General features: G+C 40.8%; 1 protein-coding gene across 1 annotated transcript in view; it reads right to left on the bottom strand.

Moving 5' to 3' along the window:
- Positions 1-22,688, bottom strand: part of ntrk2a (neurotrophic tyrosine kinase, receptor, type 2a) — a gene marked incomplete at both ends in the record, with an annotated part of 75,411 nt that overhangs the window by 46,352 nt on the left and 6,371 nt on the right. Inside the window, 8 exons of the mRNA XM_079160930.1 lie at positions 10,241-10,340; positions 10,598-10,635; positions 12,069-12,095; positions 12,982-13,209; positions 13,380-13,451; positions 13,684-13,816; positions 14,652-14,785; positions 21,868-22,016. Coding sequence (XP_079017056.1) covers positions 10,241-10,340; positions 10,598-10,635; positions 12,069-12,095; positions 12,982-13,209; positions 13,380-13,451; positions 13,684-13,816; positions 14,652-14,785; positions 21,868-22,016 — 881 coding nt within the window. The remainder of the gene's footprint in view (positions 1-10,240; positions 10,341-10,597; positions 10,636-12,068; positions 12,096-12,981; positions 13,210-13,379; positions 13,452-13,683; positions 13,817-14,651; positions 14,786-21,867; positions 22,017-22,688) is intronic.

The following is a 22,688-nucleotide window of genomic DNA, read 5'->3' as shown; positions in this document are numbered from 1 at the left end:
CAACGAATGTATTATGACTCAATCTGACAGCAGCAATGATGGAGAAGGGAAGTACAACTACTCAAGTACTATACTCAAGTCCAGTATTGAGGTACTTGTCCTATCCTTGAATATTTCTATTTAATCTTAAGTTATACTTCGACTCAAGTACTTTTCAAAGTGAAATATTGAACTTTTTACTGCACTATATTTATTTTATAACTTTACTTACCAGCCACGACAGAGACGCTGGTGTTGCTCTCTCCCTGTGTGTGTGTGTGTGTGTGTGTGTGTGTCACTGTGGTAAAATGTGAGCACTCTGCCAGGTGTTTTGATGTCTGTGGACAGACCGTGACAACTGTGAAAGAGGCTGTCACTAAACCGTACAGGTGTGTACTAGAGAACAAAATATCTTATTTTCAGGTTAATCTAAAAACCCACTATAAAGTGCAATTCTGCCTTTTCAGCAACAAAAACTATGGATCTCATGTACATTTATCTTTTGTTGCAAATGTTGAAAGCCAAAGAAAACTAGATTCACTCAGGGATTTAAAACTAGATTCACATTTGATAGCATTTTGTCAAACTCCAAGGCACGCCAAATCATGTGAATTTGAAATGTTACCAAGTTTTAAATTAGAAATACCATTACATTTGGTGAAGGCATGACGTTTACAGGACCTGAAACACAAAGTTTAGGACTTGCACTTGGGACTTCAAAGCCAAACCACAAGACTTACTTGTGACAAACAACTCAGATGCTTCCATACACAGAACATTTCATAGTGAGGGATTTGCAGAGTATCTTTTGTCTCTTCACAATCGTTAAAATTCCGTTGCGATTCACGCGTTATCAGGCAAACACATGTCAAGGCTCTGCCTGCCTCGAATATATGTGGTAACCGATGGCCTCCATGTAACAATGGCAGAATCTGTTTCTGAGAAAATTGAATTGAAAATGTTTTTTTCATGTCACTTTTCTCTTCTCACATATGAAATCCTTTTTTTGCTTTGGTGGGTTCAGTGGTTTTTAGAGGAAACACTGGCACCGATTGTTTTAGCTGTGCTGCCAAGAGAATCTCAGGTTACACTTGAGAAACAGTCGTAGTGATGTTTTTTTTATAGAATACTTTCCAACAATTAAATATGAGCCCTGTTTATGTAGCAATTACATGACAGTTAAACCATTGATCCACGTTCGGCCATCTCAAAATAACATTAAGGTAAAAGGATTTCCATTAATAAATTACAGCTGCCGCCAGAAAACCTCACATCCCAGACTTTGGTATCTGTAATCTCCTAAATATGTAGATGAATATGAAGTTAGTGCATGTTTTGAGTAAGCCTCATGGCCCCCTGGTTTCCTTGTATTACCATTGAAAGTCCATTTATGTTCTCTGATAAGCATGTGGGGTTGTCAACGGGAGAATCAAACGAGGTCACGCTGAACATTTCAAAGTGCTTTCTTTTTCAAGGCAGAGAATAATCAAATTTTAAAAAGCCCTTGTATTTCAAAATGGAAAGAATTTTGAACTACAGCTGCTCTGTAATCATTTTCATCTTTGCCCTGCACAAATTGTTCCTTTACAAAATGTCCTGTTCCCGCACGGCACTCCCAGTTTCAACTATCCAATTCGTCACAACCCTGACCCTTTTGTAACCAATGTATTCTGACCAATACAAGACAGGAAATAATGTACGGCAGCACTGTGGACCCGCCTGTCAAAGATGAGAAGAGAGAGACAATCTCATGGTCACTATGTTCATCTTCTCTGACTCTGACCACCAACACTTTCCCTTTTCAAAATAAACCAGCTCTCTCGGATTATTCTCTCTGTCTGGTTCTACACACGGGTGCTTCCGCAGCCTCTAAAAATAACAGAAAATCACCATTAAAGCGAGTTTAATGGTGATTAAATCACCATTTAATGGTGATTTTATTAAATCACCATTAAATAAATAACAGAACTAAGTTCTGTTATTTCGTAACAGAACTTAGTTCCATTCATTCAGAACCCAATTACTGCAGAAATGTGACATTTGTATAACCTGAAGTTAAAGACCGATGACCTTCAGTGAGTGGTGTTTTTAAATTTTGTTCATTTTCTAAATATTACTATGGTGCCTGTTGAATAGATTTAGCAAGTTTTGCATAATCAAGACAATTTAAAGAACCATAGATGGTCGACAAACATTTAGGCGAATCTGCAGCAACTTTAGAAGAATATCCCCACAAAAACCTAGAAGAAGACACCATGTCGAAGGTCAGCAGTACAGACAGTTTGTGGTGAATACAACGAGTAGCAACAAATGCACCTGGATCTTTACATGATAATAAACACTGATAGTTTGTTTTTCTGACAAGAAAATATCAAATCAAATTTTGAATTCAAAATATGTCCGGATCAAAATTGAGAACACACCAGAAATCAATGTGGCAAAGCACTGAAACAATTACTTATGAAGTGCAATGTGTACAAAAAGAAAAGCTGCAAACAGACATGTGCTCAGACGAGGTCTTTCAGGCAACGTTTAACTTTGGAAAAGAGCACTTTCCATTTTCAGAGCACGTCATACAGTCACTGCCCTCAGGATCCGCCATAGGCATTTGGTCTTTTCTTCCCCTGCTGTCAACACAAAAATCTGCAAACAAACACAACTGTTCCTTGAAAAACGTGATCAAGGACGGAAAGTGAAACAATAAACACCACAGGAGCCTGGGCCTTGTTGTCCATCCAACTATCCGTCCGTTTGTTTTTCTACACCCGGATAAATAACTGTAAATAAGTTATTATCTTGTGTGAGCCTTCGATGTCACGTACTCTGAATACAAACCTTCTATAAAACATCAAATTTGAAGTTATGTTTTACACAACGCTTCAGGGACTTGAGTACTTACAGCTTTAGGTCGTTCGCCTCAAATAACCCGCCAACATTCAAACAAGTTGTTACGGCCAAGGAAAGGTGTGAAGAAAGTGAGTTTTATCCTGACAGGCGTCATTCTAACGTGCTTCCCAACTGATCTTTAAACGTGTCTTTTCCTATTTATGACTGACTGAAAAGACATGATAGTCAAGGCTTACACACACACACACACACACCAACTGAAATACGAGTGGAATGTCGGTCAGAAACTCGTGCTCATAATTTCCGATTAGGGGGCCAATACCCAAATGTTTCGTAATGTCAATCCACCACTTTTCCAGACCGGAATATCAACTATTAGATCGATTTTGTACAAACAGTCATGATTTTGATAAAAGGAAGGATGGATGTCATTTTGGAAATCCTGGGTAAGTGTCACTAACCAAGCAGCTGGATCATCAGGTACTTTAATTTTATAGTTGAATAATATAAATCTGACTTCGAGCTGGGTATACTGTATGAAATACATGCATGTTTTGAATGTTTTAGGTAGAGAGAAGGGGAACTTTTTGCTCAGTTTCCTGACATGGAGGCAGTAATTGGAGGGCTGACTCCTGCACTGAAGCCATGCGTGAGGTAATCGCAACCAAAGCGATACCAACGGCTTGTATATTTTGTTTGGGGAGAGGCAGTGCCGCTGTGATGACAGGTAAGAAGTGTTTGCTTTTAAGTCGAGCTAGTATATGTGCTTTAAATCTTGCTCTCTAAATATCTGCTTCATCCGAGGAGAAGTCCCAGTTGGAGGTGCTGAAGGAGCTGCCCGTCTGACTTTGATGAACTGAAGATTCTCTATCCAAACGTGGCTCAGCTCTCCGTGTGAACCGTGAGAGGAACTTCTGAAGAGGGTAAAACATGCTGAGATTATCATGTTTTCACCCGTTAGTCTGTAAGCAGTTTATGTAGGTATGCACTTTACAAAGTTACATTTTTGTTGCTCAATTTTAATTTGCAATGACTGTACTTATGTAATTATTCTTCAACAGATCAAGACAGACCCCCTGTGGCTGAGACGGACTACCAGAAAGGATGGATAGTTTAATGCAACGTGATAGAAACACTACTTTGCCTGCTTTCACCTATCCAGTCTTTTTTCAAAGTGCTCATGAAAGAGAGGACACAATTTTAAGACATCAAGTGCCGCTTTTCCCAAGTTTGAATCTCCTCGTTGTTTTTAGCACAGTAGCCAATCATGTCATTTATTTGAATTAAATCTAAATTTCTTTATTGTTGTTGGTGCAGCATTACAGCGCGCCAAGACTTTACTTTGTCAGATTCTTAAGACTCTGTTATAGTTGTCTATTTTTTCAAATGTGTGTTGAATAAATGGCTCACTTATAACAACACATTACGTAGTCATATTTCTGTCGCTGTCAGGTTACCAGGCCCCTGTCAAAAAGCGAAACCTCTACAAACTGGTGCCACTGGGCCTAACAACTTTTCTGCGTGATGCACTAAAAATGAGTCAAACTTAGCCGAATGTATCAATGTTCAATTTTGTCTCACCACAAAGCAGCCACACAGGAACTTTGCCTGCATAAAATACAGTCTAAAATGACCAATATTATGATTTAAATCAAGACATATTTGATCAAAGAGTAAGACTAAGAATCCGACCAGATGCTGATTCTACAGTTGCGCCGACACATTTCGGTCAGTTCAAAAGTTTTGTGGGTGAGCAGCTTTCTTCGAAACAAACTTCAAGAGCTGGAGGCGAAAGCTGCTTTTCAGCAGGGAGAGGGAGAAGAAAGGGAGGAGTAGGAGGAGGAGGTGGTGGGTACGCTGAGCATGCTCGGTCGGCCCCAGAATGAAGCCCTGCTGACCTTGAGGGTGTCATGTTGATCGATCAGCAGTGAAGAGAGGTTTGTGCATGTGAGAGAGAGGGAGGTGATGGAGGCGTGTAACTCAAACAAGGATACAAACTGAAACCTGCACTAATGAATCATTGATAAGTGGACAAGGGAGAACTTTCTTCAGTCTCTCTTTTCTCCTCTATGTTTTCTTTACTTTCTCTGTTTTTCTTGCTCTCTTGTCAAATGTCAATTTTAGCATTCACTCTCTCTTCTTCTCACTTTGTCCACTTCACATTTACTGTTTCACTTTCAATCACTCCCCCCCCCCCCCCCCCCCCCCCCCCCGTCCCCCCGTCGTGACATTTCCGTCTTGTTCGAGCATCAGAACTCGGGTTTATGTTGACGCTTCCCTCCTTACAGGTGCCTCGAGGGGAATGAACACGTATAGATGCTGCCGAGGTAACTCCTTCCCTCTCAGCCTTCACTGTCTGATCTGTTTTCTCTTCCAGGAAGCTGCTGTCACTTTGGGCGGGTCGTTATGTGTAATTCTGTGGAAACTGTCAAGCTTTCCAACAGGCCTTTTTAAGCCTGCTATCACCCTGTTTCTGTTTCTCAGAGTCCAAATCATTTTCATTTTTTAAGCATTCAACAATCGCACAGAATTCGTGTTTCTCTCTGATTCAAGATGACTTCCTGAATAAATAAAACCTAGCTATAATCTTTCACTTGTTCACACACTTCAGTGTAAATAACAGCTGCTTGCACTTGGACTTCATTGTCAGCCAATTTGTGGCAAATGGGACTCATCCAGGATACAAGCCCAACTTTTATTTGGCAAAATGCAGCCTCAGTGTGGTATTTCAGGCCAAGACTCGGGCGGTGTAGTTGCTTCCTCCTTCTGATTGGAAGGTTGTATTGATCAGATAGTTTTAGCCTAATTTGTGAGCTTAAGATGGACAATGAACGATACTGACGTCCCATCCATTATTAAGCATGGGAGGAATTTCTGTTTCAAGTCTCTCATGTTTATATCCAAATACTATAATACCTTTTTAACTTTTAAGCAGCTAATCAATTGTGTGGTTTGTGGTCTTATTGGCTGTGCAGTGTACATTGATTCAAGCCACACGTCCGTGTGATTTTTATTTGTATTATTTAAAAGCACCCACTACAAATAGTTCACAGCAGGATCCTAGGCTTGTCCAAAGTGACTGGGACATAGCATAGTTTTGGGAAACTAGACTACCTAATGGATCCTTCGGTACCAAACACATCATGCTAGCTTGTCAGAAAAGGGCCTGAAAAATGCTTCAAAATTAGGCTAAATCTTGGTGAAGGAAAACTGGCATTGCAATATTGAGAAGGGTCCCTTGACCTCTCAATTCAAGATATGTGAATGAAAACTGGTTCCCCTTTACAAACATGCAGTGTAGGGTAAAAAGCATGCACTTGTTTACATACCGTATAAATCTGTTATTTTCACTTATTCTAAAAATGGTGAATTTCATGAACCTTTAAGAACTCAAACTAGAGACATAGGTATTCAGCAGATGTAGCTTTCCAAGGTATATTGACATTAAGGGGGTTTCTAAGGCCTTCCTCAAGGTATAGATGTCTTCATGTGGTATTCTGAAGGGATTTTTGTTTGTTTTTATCTATTCTCTTGAGTTACTCTCCACTAGAATATTTATTTTTAGTAAATACTTTTGTTTTCTTACTCGAGTATAGTTATTTTGAGACTCGAGAACTCTTTTTGCAAAGTAGCAGTACTCTTACTTGTGTATATTTTTTGGCTACTTTACCCGCCCCTACGCTTTGGTAAGGGGTGTTGCGAGGAATTTCCCCTGCGGTGATATTGATTGGCTGAACTGCGTGTTATGCGGTATTATTGCCTTTTTTAATTTTATTTAAATGATTTGGATTTCACTGCAGTATAAATAAGCTTTGAAGCTATTACATGTAGGATCTGACAGTTGGTCTCCGTGGTATTTGTCCTGCCCCTCTTTCACTGTGATTGTAACTGACAGTGACGAGAGCAGCATTTTACATGAAATGTATGATTTTTCAACTCTTGCAGACCAGAAAACAAAACACAAAATGAGCAGCGCACAGTCCAGAATAGATGCTCAGCGCCTCGTCACGCTGCTGCCATTTGTAGCAAAGTGTAAATAAGTAGCGCTCCCATTAGAAAGAATTAAAAAAAAGAAAATATGTGAACAGAGCTGTTTTGGTGGTTGTTTGTCATCACCTGCGGTCCAATAGGACAGTAATGCAATATTGCGGTTACTGTGATACGAACGGTTTAACATGTCAAGAGCAAAGACAGCATTTCAGCTACACTGACTCCCCATTGAACACCATCGCTACCCACATGGTTAATCTTACACCTGCCAACACAAGAGCACACAGAACTATACAGTATATCCATCCTGTGAGTGTCAAGCAGCAGCGAGGAGATCGTGAGACGCAACCTGTACAAAATGTTGCCCATGTGTTATTGATGAGAGAGGAGCATAATAATGCAGTCAACATAAATAATGTAAACCAGCCACAGCTTTTTACTCGACTGGCAGAGAGAGACAGGCAGCAACTCATCCAGAGTCAGTGAGGCGAGTTGTGCCTCTCTCATGCACTCTCTCCACAGTTGTGGCTCAGACGTAGAGCGTGTCGTCGGGTAAAAGTGGCCTTTTACAAGATACTGAACCACGTTGCTCCTGAAGGCTGCGCCTTCGGTGTGTGAAGGGGTGAATGTTAGATTTGATTAGCGCTGGTAGTGTGCTGACATCTGCGGCTATGTATAAATATATATTTTTCTGTTAATGAATTTTGGTCAGCGGTCCAGTATAGGAAACATGTGGAGGTTTCAAACAGTGTGGGCACAGCCGTTGCTGAGGATTAATCACAGCTCTGCGACTCGGCATCTGACTCTGCGACACCACTATCTCTAACAGCGTATTACGGCCATTGCATAGTAAGAAAAAAAAAAAAAAAGTAATACTTATGGAGCCGGGGGAGGGCAGCATATACAGACAAAAAACTGAATTTCCAAGATTAAAGTCTTACATTTATGAGAAAACTTCACAAATTTGAAAGACCGTGGTAAGACCATCGTCTAATTTCTGTTGCTCCTAATGTAGAGTTATTATGGTAACGATTTACTGAACGATACTTATTCACGTTTTCTTTGATGTTCTTTCTTTGTTCTTTTATTAACATAAATAAATACTAATATTGTAAAAGTTACAGGAAAGAAGAGACAAACATCTTCTTTCTTTGACTACACAAAGGCATGTGTCTTTTATTTCAGCACAGCTAACACTAAAATCCAACAACATTTTTAAGTTGGACCATTTTTTTGGGGGACCATGTCTAACTGTCAGTTTGTCAGTGTGAAGGGAAAGCAACACAGACGATATAACTGCTTGTGTTGAACCCCAGATTATTGAGAATCGTGTCCTCGTGTCCTCGTGTCCTTTGCCGGGTAGAGTGACCTCTGGAATGTCTAGTCTGCTGCTCCTATGAGCAAACCACGGATGAGTGGATGAGAATGGATGGATGGATGGTATAGTACGATATATTTTGCACTCAGTGTTTAACGGTGGCGTCTGTGGTGTGATGAGGTTCATCCAACCTAGCAAAGTGAAGCCAAAATTACTCAAAAGTTGTTCATCAACATTTTTTCCCCTCATCGTTTGTATATTACTTTAATCACAGAAGGTTGTATTTTTTCTCTGCAAATGACCCCCTCCCTCAGCTCCGTTATTATTATTATTTTTGCCTACAATGGCCTTAATACGCTGTCGTAGTCCCTCTCTCTCCACACACTCAATGTCAACATGCTGCATGGCACATACATCTGTATGTCTGTGGAGCATGAGGACAGGACGGCATGTGAGGAGGAAGTCGACAGTGGAAAAAGAGAAGGATGAAGACTCGAGGGGAGCGATCAGAAGGGCAAAACCGTAATGTGACCCAACATCCTACACACAAAGAGAAGCACACACACACGCAAAAAATGCTTAGACGTACAAGAAAACACACTTAAACACAAATACTGATATATAGGGGGATGCAGAGAGGCATTAGAGAGATCATTTCCTTCCGAGCAACCTCATTCATTTCTCCTGGAGAAAGAAGAAACCGCACACAAGACCGTAAATACAAACACACGCACACACACAATGTATGTGCTAGCTGCTTCATCTGTCTTGCACCCCTCCTCTCTGGGGGGGTCATAAATCAATCAATGCCAAAATACTGCACTTCAACAGTGCAAACAAGAGTCACACACACAAACACACACCAACACACAGGTACAGGCGCGTGTGGACCTTCACTGCATCAAATGCTATTGGTTCAAGCGGTTATTTATTCCTAAAGAAACTGTTTAAACCGCACCAAATGACTTCCTCAGAATGTTGATTTCTTGGGTTGCTTATCATGAATGCATTATGCTTTTTTAACAAAACTGCGCTACTCAAAGGTCAACTGAATAGAAGGCACAGAAAACAGTTCCGACACCAAGCTTATGTATCTGGGATTTTCTCGAAGCTGAGTTTGAACTTGAATCCCTTTTACAATAAAAAATGAGCCAGTGATGAATAAAGATGATCGTCAGTTGGCTTGCAGTTCTTTATCTGCACATCTAACACGTCTACATTTGAAAAAACAGCATTACCATCGTTATGTATGTAGAAAAGGAAGGAGTGATGGAGGTGTTGTTAGTGCACAAAGTATGAGGACATTTCAACAAAGCGTCAAAATGAGCGAAACAAAGACAAATCGGTTTCAGTAGGTCAGTATGATAAAGAAGAGAAAATAGATTAATTGCACTTGTAGCCATTGCAGAAGTCACCACAGTAGTTTAACATCAACATGACAAAGACTACAGGAGCTCAGTTTAGTCGACATGCATGTTAATCACCCGATGAACCTCCTTCAAACAGCAGCTGTCTCCACCTGAACGGGATGGATCCATGGACACATGATGGTCTGCATATTCAATGAGATTTATTGTGCAACCACAAACACAAATTTTGAGTCCCAGAAATTATAATTTGTTCTTTGTCATCAAAACCTGATCATAATACATGAAGCTATCCCATGTTAGACTTTGGTCATCGATTATTACCTGTTGAGCTGAAATAATCACCACAAAGGAAAATGTCCAATATATCCCTTGTAATGTGAGCAAGTATGACCAGGTGTCCCACAAGTGAGACTGAAGCTGGATTCATACTCCTGCATTAATGGTATACGTGCATGGACTTCAAGGCTATGGCTTAGCTAAAGCTAAAAAATTCAACTGCACGTCAAGGCTGTTAAACATTAACAACATATCTTTAGTAGTCTCTTGCTAGCCTCCATAAAAGTTTGGAAGCAATAGCAGGTGATTTTGGATTAACCTTTTAAAATGTGTGTTTGATGTATCCATGAAGCCATCAATGTCCACAAACAACAAATCACCATCATTTGTAGGGGCATAATTCGGTTTATTCATTTAGTCAACCCAAAAGATGGAAGCCACCAATGGTCAGGAGTCTTACCTTTGATGCCAAACTTGGAGTTCCCTCCAAACTTCAGAATAACCAACATTAGAAGGAAACCGGTGAAGGCGACAGCAGCAATGCCCACCACAACGTACACCTGCAAAATTAGAAAACAGACTTATAAATCTCCTATGCTGAAGAGTCAATCACACATAATAAACTCCACAGCAGAAGGTGCAAACCACAGACAGATTTTCTGAAGTACTGCTGTATCTTTGTATCGTGCTGGATTCATTCAATTACTTCAAACATGAAAAAAAAAAAAGATGCATCTCAGGTGTTTCTAGACAGGTCACACAAATATACAGAAGAAAACAGCAAAGACACAGAGTACAACAGTAATATGTGACTTACAGCGACTCTGTCTTCAGGGGGGTCTACAGGGGGGCTCTCTGTTGATGGAGAGAGAGAGAGAGAGAGAGAGAGAGAGAGAGGGAGAGGAAGAGTCACTCGAGAAGTGATTTGCAGCTAGAGTAAAGGACAATATAATAGTATACTTTCTTGATTAAATATGATCTGTTGGTCATCTGCTTCTGTTCACACTGAACAACTTGTTCAGCGGGTGAATTTAGTTCAAGGCAGTTAGTATTTTTCACTTTGTTAATTGACAGAGCCATGTGTGAGAGCCATTCCTGAATGCTACATTGTAGGCAAGGCTAACGTTAGCAGCTCTGGCTATTTCCTTTAGCTCCCAAAACCTCAGCCTTGTTATCTGAGGTACGTTTGCCAAACACTTTGGTTGGCCCTCATCCTCAAGGCTCTTCTTTTCTGATGTTAAAAGTAAAACACGATGTTTAAACATACAAAGAATTAAGAATTAATTAAAAAATGTAAAAGTATTAGCAGCTAATCAGGGTTATCCAGGGTATTGGGACTAACTAGCTCTACACTGCAATTCAAGAACATTGCTGTTTCTTTCTTTACATGTTTTCATCAAGTTATTGCCTGGGACGTAAAGCTTTACCCTAAGGGCTTTGAAACAACATAGTGTATTTAGCCAAGTGTATATTTAAAAGCATTTTACAGTGTTCTCAGTTTAGTCAGATGGAAGCATTCAAAAATCAGTTTTCAACCAACTTAAGGGGCTAACGTTGGATTAGTTACAGCATGTTCACCGGCTAGAAATGAGAAGCCTTCTTTTGTCTGCCTCTGTCTAAAATCAAGGTATATCTGCAACCATTATCTTTGTGAACTGCATATGTGTTATGCGCGGGGGTTAGCAGTGTTTGTGATTGGGAGTGAGCAAATAGAAGGCGTGGCAGTACCTGTGGTTAGATCTGCAGGAGGGGGGGGGTTGGAGAAGCAGCAAGAGAGAAAAGAGACAATAGAGACAAATTAGGTCCCAAACAAATCAATATTCTTAAAATGTAAATTATTTGACATGCACTCCACAAATAATTGTGTCAGTCATGCCTGTTCTCTGAGCTTGTTTAAAAAAAAAATATGCATTACTCAAACACAATACACAAACCAACAAACAACATATATTTAACATGCACAACATCAGAAAAAAATAAACAAATAACAACGGGGACACCGTGTGGGAAGAAGACAAACAACAACCCTAATCCCTAGCTGCAAGGAAGAGTAGGTATGTAACGCACCCTCAGCAACTTGATAGAAAAAAGAGAAAGAGAAAGATTTCTAAAATGTAATTTGTGTTAATCGATGAGGATGAAAATGATGAGATGTTAAACAGAAAGAAATATTGATCTGAGAACAGTGACACTATGTGACACACAATTAATCTTAACTGGATTTGTTGGATTTAACACTTTTACATTTGATACAAACATTTGTAGCAATAAATATTTATTTCATTCACCATAATAGTACGGCTCCTTCTCCGTTCCTGCACATAAGGACAACAACAAAACACTTAGATCAAACACTTCTTGGACAGTATCCACATTCTTGATTCAAGTTATTTTTTTCAATTCTGACACGTTAGCCATTTGCCTGATATACCCAAGGGGGTAGAAAGGTTTTTGGCATTTTATTGCAATCTGCAGATAGTCTAGATTTCTTCACACAACCATCTGCATATGAAAACAAATGATGTCATGCCAATGAATGTCTTGCAAGTCACATGTCTTACTTTTATTATCATCATCTTTACACTCCATCATTTAATATGCAAAAATCCACCACATTCTGTCAATGAATGAATTAATAATAATTACAAAAGCTCCTTCTTTAAATCTGGCGACTACCTCTAATTGCTCCCTGGCATCCTTGTCTGTCATAATCAAGCTGTGGGACAGCATCAAGGAGAGGATCATATTTTGAAAGTCTAAAGGGGGAGGCTTCTCCAGACAATGGTGAAAAGCAGTCCCCATTTACTCAACATAATTGTGCGACAGTGACTCTGTGACAAATTCACAATCTTGGCATAAAGAATGAGGAACAAATCTGCAAAGAGAGAGCGATTGAGAATAGCACAAAAGACCTGGAACAGTAACTGTAAAAGTGATTACAGGCCGGCTACAGCCGGACTGTCCGTCCGTCCAGTCCATTCTTGTGAGCGGGATATCTCAGAAACGCCTGGAGGGAATTTCTACAAATGTCCAGTTGCACTTGAGCTTGAACTGATTCAATTTTGGGGGTCAAAGGTTAATGTGACCTTAACTCAAGAATTCATATGCTAATACTTGCAGTTATTGAATAATTGTTTCAGTTCTGTACATTTTGAAGAAAGTAAAAGCTTGATTTTCTACAAACAACAATGAGCTCCTCACCATCCCAGGGCTTGCGCATGAAGTGAGCATCCACCTCCTTTTCGTCTGACCCAAATTTGTTTTTGGCCAAGAGCTTGTAGCGCCCATTGTTGAGGTGTGTGGGGCTGTCCAGCTGCAGGCAGCCGTGGTACTCCCTTTCTGTGACGTCATGAATCATGGTCATGATGAAGTCCCCCTCTGTCACCGCTTTATCGTCCAGAAACCACTGTAGCTTCGGCTCTGGATTCCCTGGCAAGGTAATGAAGACAATACAAGAGACTCTATGATTTTTACATTTTTCAGATTCTTATATTATAAGTCTGTCTTCTTTGCTTAAGTAGTCATTGCTGTGATTCCTATATACTGTGACACTATTCAAGATTTAGATTTATTGGACATGATGTGGATGTCTGTCTTACCTGACATGCTGAAGGGGATGCACCAGTGATGGTCAGGGATTGCATCAGTCAGTTTAGTGATTTTTGGGGGAACTGAGTGCAGTAGAGAGAACAGAGAGTTTAGGAGCAGCAGTGTGAGATATAAACAGTTCAGACTGAAAATAAGATAAGACCAAAGAGCAATTCAGACGTAAAACTGTTGAAGTGTGCAAAACACAGTTGTCTTCTCTAGCATTTAATTCTCTGTTTTAAAGACTGCACTATCAAACGCTTTGACACAATAATCTACATTGAATTAGGACTGCCTGCCACAGGGCAAACGTACAAAGTATATCCAGCAGCAGCGAGGACTCTTTCTCTCCAACGATGTTCTCAGCTGTGCAGCTGATCTTGCTGTTGTGGTCCAGCGAGGACAGGTTGGACAGTCGCAGCACCGAAACCTGGCCTGATGTCGCGATCTGAGCGGGTAAACACATCCATACATCAGCATGAAGATTTGGCACGTACAAGGATTTTTGAACTCATAGTCACATAACTTTTGATTATATAGATATTGTATTTGTCATGGGGATGTTAGGTGAAACTGCCATGAGAAATAATCCCTCATGGTTTGATCAGATGTGGCCTTTAAATGTAAGCAGATCATTTATAAGTTAAATATGTTTTGGATCTATGACGAAGCGTTGGATTCAGCTTATTTAGCAAGTGAAATCACATTCATGGCACTTTATATAGAAGGTAGGAGTTAAGCTTCGTCCAAATCTTGTTGGACCAAGAATCGCTGCCACTGTCAGTAATCCCACTCACTGTCCCTCAGCTAGCTCTCCCCCCTCTCTTTTTTTTACTATTTTCATTACATTATCCAAAGTTTGCATGTGAGTTTGGTTTTGTACTGACGACATAGCTGAGCTCAGGTTCCAAATATCTATGGGATCAAGGAACAGTGAGGCATTTAGGACTGCAAATCTCTTTCTTTCTTTTTTACTTTTTTATGTCTGAAATAAATAGCAAAACACTATAACAACCCTAGGTTTTCCGTTTATTATCATGTATGACAAAGAAATGCCCAAACTCCTCACATCTGAGAGGCATGAACCAGCAAACCTTTGACATGTATGTTAAATAAATGACTGGAACAATTAACATTAACAATGAATCCTATTTTTCTGTCAAACAATGAACCGACTAATTGTTTCATCTCTCAAAGCATTAATATGTAAGGAAAGTGTAATGTAATATGACGTGCGTAATCCAAACACATCTGAGTGTGTGTGTCCGTGTCTGTGACCTGACCTCATAGTTGGAGACCAACACCATGTTCCATATCAGCTCAGGTGAGGGCACCCCGGAGGTCGCACAGGACAGGTCCACGTGCCTCCCCTCCATTAGTGTCACGCTGGATGGGCTCAACGTTGCCATGGGAACCTCTACATACAACCAGGGGGTGGGAGGAGAGGCAGAAGAGGAGGGTGCCAAGGTAGAGAGAAAAGGGAGGAAGCAAACTTAGGATTCATGGCCAACTCTTGTATTTTCAGTTAAAACACAAGGCACGTATAACAACCTCCACAATAAGAGTGGACGAGCAGGCACACACACACCCACACTACCCCCGACCCCGAATTCAATCTCCTTCTTTCCCTCTCTCTCTCTCTTGCTTTCATTTAAGCACACTCACCCCAATCAAACAGTCAGACAAAGAGACAGAGTTCAAACACAGTGATGGTTACACTGATTACTAGTGCATGTCTTCAGCAGCCCAAGTACTAAATTGATTGGACACAGTCTGAAGCCTCAGTCAAAAGCAAAGACACTGGTGCTGACCAGGAGTGACCTGGGTATGACCAATCAGACTCAATCAGAGGCTTGCCACCCTCATCCCCTGTCCAATAGCATCCCTGATGAAGAAAGAAGGGAAGAGAACAAAACGAAAAGAATAGACGACGAGAGACCAGACGAGGTCCAAGAGAAGAGGAGAAAACAGAAAAGTTGAGGAAAGAACACAAGAACCGAGAGAAGAAGAGATGATAAAAACAAGAACAAAAAGAAGAGAATAAAAGAGAATACAAGATGGCAAACGAGAGAAGTGAAGAAGAATAGAAGACACAAGGGGAGAAGAGACGAGAACAAAGAGAAGACGAGGAGACAAGAGGAGAGAAGAGGAGAATATAAGAGAAAACGAGACAAAAAGAAGAGAAAGAACAATGGGAAGAAAAAGAAAAAGTAAACAGACTAGAACCAAGAGAGAAGAAGAGAAAACAAGACAACAAATAAAGAGAGGAGAAGAACAGAGCAGGGTATAACATGAGAACCGAAAGAAGAGGCGAAAGAGAAAAGGAGGACAAAAAGAGAAGGGTGTCGACAGCTACTGCAGATAAAACTGGACAGATTCCTTATCGAACCCTCTCCTCTCCCCTTCTCCCCTCCCTCTCCACTTCCACCTCTTCTGTCCGTCGGCAGAATGCTTATCACCAGGGCAACCCACTTATCACTACGGCAACCCACTCAATCACTGTGAGACGCAATAAAAACCAGTGATTTCGGTGGTGGCAGGCCAGCTGCCATATCAGGACCACATATCTTAACAGGCTCTCAGTAAATCAGCTTTCTCCTGACTCTACAGCCATCTGCAGGTCACACACACACACACACACACACAAAGCTACACCCCACAGCGCCGTGATCAGAATAAAACGTCTGTTTCAATGTGAGTGCAGCTGTCATGACCTGTTAGTACGTAGAAAATTGTTTCCATGTAAGATTAGTTTCACGCGCAGCTTTGGTAGTCAAACCAGCCGTGACACGCTGTGTGATTGTAATCCTTCAGGATGTGTTCAGAATCAACAAGTGGGATTGAAGAGGAATTTACCGTGATTAGCATGGCTGACGACACATGAGCCATTACGTGGAAAGATTTCTGCATTATGTGCTTCAGCGTTTGGCCCGTGCTACAACCCACCTTCAGCCAGTTGTAAACATATGGAAAATACTGGCAGTAAAGTGTCTGCAGAGGGTGAGCCAACTAATGCAAAACATCCATGACAAGTAGTGAGAGGAGGCTATGCACGGTAAAGAAATGTATTTTCATTTAGTTTTTTGACAAAACGATCCCAACTCAAGGCCCGCCTACCAGCGTTCAGATGTCTTTACCCCGTATGAATGTGCCCTGTTGTCATTGAGTTGGATTTGTTGACTCCAGCTTAGTAGCTTGAATGACGCTTAAAATAAAATAAATCTCAGAAAAATGCTAGAACTTGGCTTTGAATTGTTTTGCCAGACTATTGTTTTCAAGGAATTCAAAGAAGATTAAATGAAAAGTGCCTTTTTTAACCCTTTTAGATCACTTCCCTGGTCATATTGTGCAGCTATTTAACAATATATGCAAAAATATGTAAAATAAAATCTATTTCTTCGTATTTTTATATCAAAATCCAATCACCTTGCTGCTGTAGTCATTGTTGTCCACATCGGAAGCTGAAGACGCTCAAACTACCATTTCACTGGGACTTTGAGCCGACATGGACAATGGTTGAAATCATAACAACTTTCTGATCTCACATGTCAACATATTTTCAGTATTTTTTCTATATTAGCTCAGTTAATGTACACCTGCATTACCAGGAGAACATGTTCAGAAAGATGACAAAGGAAAATCCAATATGCAGTGTCTTAAGTAAAGCACTGTCACTCTAGATCTTAGCATACATGTGGCTCTGTACTTTATGCTAAGATGGGGGGCGTTTCAATTGGGAAGTCATGAAACCAAAAAGTATCTCACATTTTAATGTATTCATTAGGTCAAAGTTAGCCTATATATCTGCCTCCTGGTGGATGTTTTTTTTCACCATTCTATGACATGACACTGAGTATATGCCAGTCCTTGGCTCTCATTGAATTTAGAGTACCTTCATGAGGACATGCTCTGAATGCGCTGTGAATTACAGGCACAGCATCGGCGACATGCCCTGGTGATGTGGAGCTGAATGGCTGCTCACAGACCATATTTGAAAGCAAAACATCCGGTCTGGATTGAAAACCTCTGCACAATACACCACAGCATACTTCAGCCTCATTGTTGGAGGTGTCATTGTTGTCAGCTCTTGTTATGGGCCACAATAGGTGCATCCGCATCGGTGTTTAGAGAAGTGTTCACATCTATAATGTACGGCTTCTGCCTTTCCACCACAGAGAGAGAGAGAGAGAGAGAGAGAGAGAGAGAGAGAGAGAGAGAGAGAGAGAGAGAGAGGGGGGAGAGAGAGAGAGGGAGAGAGAGAGAGAGGGAGGGAGAGAGAGAGAGAGAGAGAGAGAGAGAGAGAGAGAGAGAGAGAGAGAGAGTGATCTTTGGCCTGGATCACACCGCTGAACTGCTGCAGCTCGCACACGTGTGAGTTTGCCTTTATAACGGACATCAATAAGAATTGAATATTTCATTTATAATTATAATTAGTTTAGACAGTAAAAGGTTAAGAAGCGTGTGCTGAATTTCACTGTTCATTTTATGAGAGGCATTCACAAAGTGATGTCTGTTCAAAGACGGCAGGGAAATAGGAAGCAACTATTGTGGTTAGGGTTGGGAAATATAGTTTTCAAGGCAAATGAATTAAGGTTCAGTATAGGGTTTAGGTTTAGGTTAATAAAAAACCTGGTTAAGGTAATAAAAAAGTTAAACTTTGGTCTCCTGCATGAAGGGCAGAAACGCCCATCCATCATCGCGACCTCGACACGTTTTCACTCCACCTCCAAAGGACACACTGCTTCCTGCATTTACATTGAGCGTAAATCTTGATAACCGTCTTACATTGACATAATTCCTCATGATGCTGAGCTGGTTCAGCTATGCATCATTCTTGTCATATGAAGGACCACTGTTGAATAAATAAAATAAAAGGGCACAGTATTCCATCTTTACACATCAACTTTTCCTCCCCATTTCAAATTTTTTGCAATTGCTTTCTTCCCTTTCCCATAGAGATGATTTACTGAATGGTTTTGACCAGCTATGCTCTTCTGTTTTTGAAGCTGTTTGTCTGTTTTACACCCTCCTGAATCCTTCTCTTTGCAAAACCTCACCGCTAAATGACAGCAGCATGGCCTAAAAGGAACTGCAGAAAGGCCAAATGCAGAACTAAACGTCATATCAATTACCTTTTACAAGTCCCCAGAAAACATCAGGACTGCCAGACATGAATACCATCCTAATTTGTTTCTGTCAATCTGCACTGTGCCGATTGTCTTTGTGCTGCTTACCTTCTGTGTTGATTAAAAGTTTAGTTATACAGCTTTTGTGTCTTGTTGATAAATTCCTTGTTATCTAATAAGTAGGTGAGTCCTATAGGAAATTCACACATGTGAAAGCATCTGCTGCCCACAGACACAGAAGCCATCTGGCCTTTTTGGTCGGACTTTACCGGCATATTACAGCTCGAGTCTGTGGCCTGCATTTGTGTTTCATATATGCAGCTGTAAGAGCACACTACACAGAAGGAAGGAGCAGAGAGATACAGAATGTTTGACACACAGACAGATATGCAAGTATATACACTGTACAGTATATCAATGATTAAGCCAAGGAGGCAGAAGAAAGAGAAGGACGCATGAGAGCAGAGGAAATATCTTTAAGAATAATCAAAAGAAAAAAGGATGAGAAAGGGACATGAAACCTGATAGACAGTCATTCCAGCCAAACCAATAGACAGGAAGACAGAGAGGGAGGGAGACAGATGAAGACAGAGGGCACCAGTGCTGTGATGTGACCAGCAGAGGTCTGGTAATCCATCTGCTGTCATTTCCACGACTGGTTTCAAATAAAGCTTTTATATATATATATTTGGATCATTTAACAAAAATCAGATTAAGCCACATACGTTTAAAGTGTAATAAGTATGATGGAAGAAAAAGCTTACATTTCTTGACATTGACATTAACGTTTTTTCAATTTATTGTTTTAATCATTGTGTTAACAAAGAGCTGACTGGGAGTGTTTATACTACCTGCAGCTGTTTGCACCCCAAACAGTCCACCTACTGTAGCATTGGACAGCGGTAATAGTGAAGTTTTGTTTGGCTCAGCCGTGGGAACAGTTTGCCAGCCTTTCAGAGTGGAGCTCCAGCAGTGAACAGTCCACAGAGAGAAACATGTAGAGAGACATATGCGGATGGCCTGAGAGATCAGTGTCAGCCCGAGGGCATCGTTGGGCACTTCCTCTGCTTTGTGCCTTCCTCATATGTCATTCAGAAATGTTCAGACAGACAGAGGGACAGACAGTCATACATGCCACAGACAGAGAGATGGAAAATGAGTAATAAAGAGGAGGAAAGACAGGCTGAGAGAGGGGGAGGCAGAAGATAGGGAGAAAAAGGCCAGCAGTTGGGACTTTTGGTGCATCACTGTTAGCCCTGGGGCATCATCTGACACCACTGCACCACCAGGTCCTCCTCCTCATATGTCACACTGCCAGGGGGTCCCCTGCCCACCTCTCCAGGGGCCCTGCTGTAACTGTGCTAATGCCAAAAATAACCTTCGCTAATGGAAGGGAGGCAGAGGGGACGGATCAATAGGAGTTATCAATGACATTGTTAGCTTCCTGCATGCTAACTTATTGTGTCCTATGCTATGAGCTACTTTTGACCAGATGACAAAAATACTTTCAGATCCGTGTTCTTACTAGAGAGAACATTTGATTGCATTTCAACTGATGCCTATTAAGCTTTTCAGACGTATTACTTATTGTATGTTTTCTAAATTAAAATCTTTTATATTCTCCCTTTACAGTAACATACGGGATCTGACTGAACTTATTGCCCCGAAGGCTGGAACTATCTGCGTTTCATTGGCTTGCTTGAGTTAAGCTCTGAATTATTACCAAATGTCACTGTTAGCTATATTTGCGCTCATAAAAACCTTTGTTTTGGACAGTCTGATGGCTCAAGGTGAAATCTGACTCTGTTCATGTAAAGAGGAGAGTCCAAAATAGAGAGATTCATGACAAACTAAGAGAGGAATACTAGAGCATCAATAAACTGCTGACATTTATACATTCACGCTTGATAAACACTCCCATAAGCAAGTACATAAAAGGATTGTGGTCTGTGGAAGTCTGTCTAGGAGTGACGGCAAGCGTGCTGGTAAACCTGACATTGTAAATAACTGTATGCACTGCTACTGGAAATAGAATGCTCTGGTTTGTAAACACATTATTCCTGAAGGGAATACTAAATATTGTTTATTTGCAACTTAAACAAAGATGCAACATTTTCTCATTAAGTTTTCGCAATTGAATCTGAAGGAAATGTCTTTTATTGCTCGTAAAAAGGTGATTATTGCTGTTGCATTTGAGTATTGCAGCTTTCCTTAGGTCCAGAAAGAATTCCTCCACTAACGACCGAAACATGATGATTCAGAGAAAAAGGAAATTAAATCTGCTGCAGGTCCCTGGTGCCATAGGACACAGTGCAGATGGTCTTTATAACACTTCATTTTATTGTCGTAAATGCAGCGATATTTCTCCACTCAGCGTCTGTGTGTTGGTTCGCACAAACGCTCCCTCTCGATAAAACATCTTCCTGCTTCTTTAATGTTCTGTACAGTGACCTTTCTACATCTACGAGCAAATGATGTCTGGTATGACTGTAACTAGTCTAGAAGATGACATAACCTCTCACACAGCGCAAACAAACACTACTCTGTAGGTCACCTATATCGCGCTCCTCCAACTGTCGGCTAATCTATGCATCATGTGAGAAAACTCGCTACAGCACACAGATAACGTCAGCCTGTTTAGTGTCGGCGGCCTTTCAGTGACACCCCGCAGAAACCCAACTACATGTTTAAGCCCTCTATAAAAGCACGGCTCTATGAAGTGTGTGTGCATGCAAGCGTTCATTTGGACATTTGTTTGCTTGCTCATGTGTAAGACATTGTAGCTTTTTGCACTGCGCGGTGTAGAGAGAAATTACAACATACAGGCTAAGCAGAGTACTGCGTAAGTGAAATACAGTGTGTGCAGCATCCTCACTGGAGCCTGTTGAAGTTGACATATACCAGCTGGTGCTGATTACTGCAGTGGCTGTAGTTATTGCATGGACTTTATTCTTTCACAGCTATTCTCATAGGTTTTCCAGAAACAACAAACTTGTTCCAGTTGTTCATTCCCCACACTCCTCCTGTGAGCCAACCAAACACTTAGCACACCTGCAAGGACAAGTTTTAAACAATATTTATCCTGCACTTAAACACAAACACGTTTCTGCAGACACATACATGAAAACAGATGTGCCAGACACATGCAAAACATATGAGAGAACGCATAATCAAAATAAAGATTTGGGGAAATCCTTCTACAGGAAACCATTAGGATTACTGTTTTCCTCCAGGTACTTCGACACTTTACACACTACTACAGCCTGTGAATGTCTTTTCCAGCTTGTTACTCAGTGTGTGTGTGTGTGTGTGTGTGTGTGTGTGTGTGTGTGTGTGTGTGTGTGTGTGTGTGTGTGTGTGTGTGTGTCCTCACCACAGTTAGGTAGTGTCAGTCTGGACAGCAGCTTGCGTCTTCCTCCATCCTCAATGCAGCGCAGCTCCTGAGTGTCTGCTTCCTCTCCTAACCACAGCTTGATCCACATGTTCTCACAGGAGCAGTGCAGAGGGTTCCCTGTCAGGATCCTACACACACACACACACACAGTCAAGACCCGTCGAGAACAGTGAGTAGTAAATTTGAAATTACAAAGCAAAAGCTTAATTGAATTGTGTTAGTGTCAAAGTGACTTAAAGGTTAAAGGAATAGGTCAACATTTAGAGAAATGTGCATATTTTCTGCAATAAACAGATATAACTTATGTCTGTTTGTTAGATATGAATCTTCCAACAGCAGCAAGTTAGCTTAGCTTTGCGTAAATACTGGAAACCGGGTGAAAGAGTTAGCCTGGCTAAAAGAACAACGAACAAACAAAACAGAATCCACCAACAAGCACGTCTAAAGCTCACTGATTGACATATTAAATATTGTTTATGTAAATGTCCTTTATACTCTTCTGTTCATTGTAGCGATTAAACAAGGTGGTGCTGTTTAGTTTAGTTAACTCTGGAGAGAGCCAGGCTAGCTGTTTTAAGTCTTTATGCTAAATGAAACTAATCCAACCATCTCCTGGCTTCATACTTAATGGACAGATAGATATCTTCTCATCTAACCCAAGCCAATAAGTGTATAATGTTGAACTATTCCTTTAAGATGCAGTTATTTCAATGTCCACTTGGAATGAAAAATAATCTTGTTTGAACCTTTGGTAAAATGGACAAATTCTCTCTCTAGAAATGCAAAGTTTCTCAATATCT

Source organism: Pholis gunnellus, assembly GCF_910591455.1.
Source record: "Pholis gunnellus genome assembly, chromosome: 6".
In the NCBI taxonomy this organism is placed as follows: Eukaryota; Metazoa; Chordata; class Actinopteri; order Perciformes; family Pholidae; genus Pholis; species Pholis gunnellus.
This window is presented reverse-complemented; position numbering and strand designations above follow the sequence as displayed.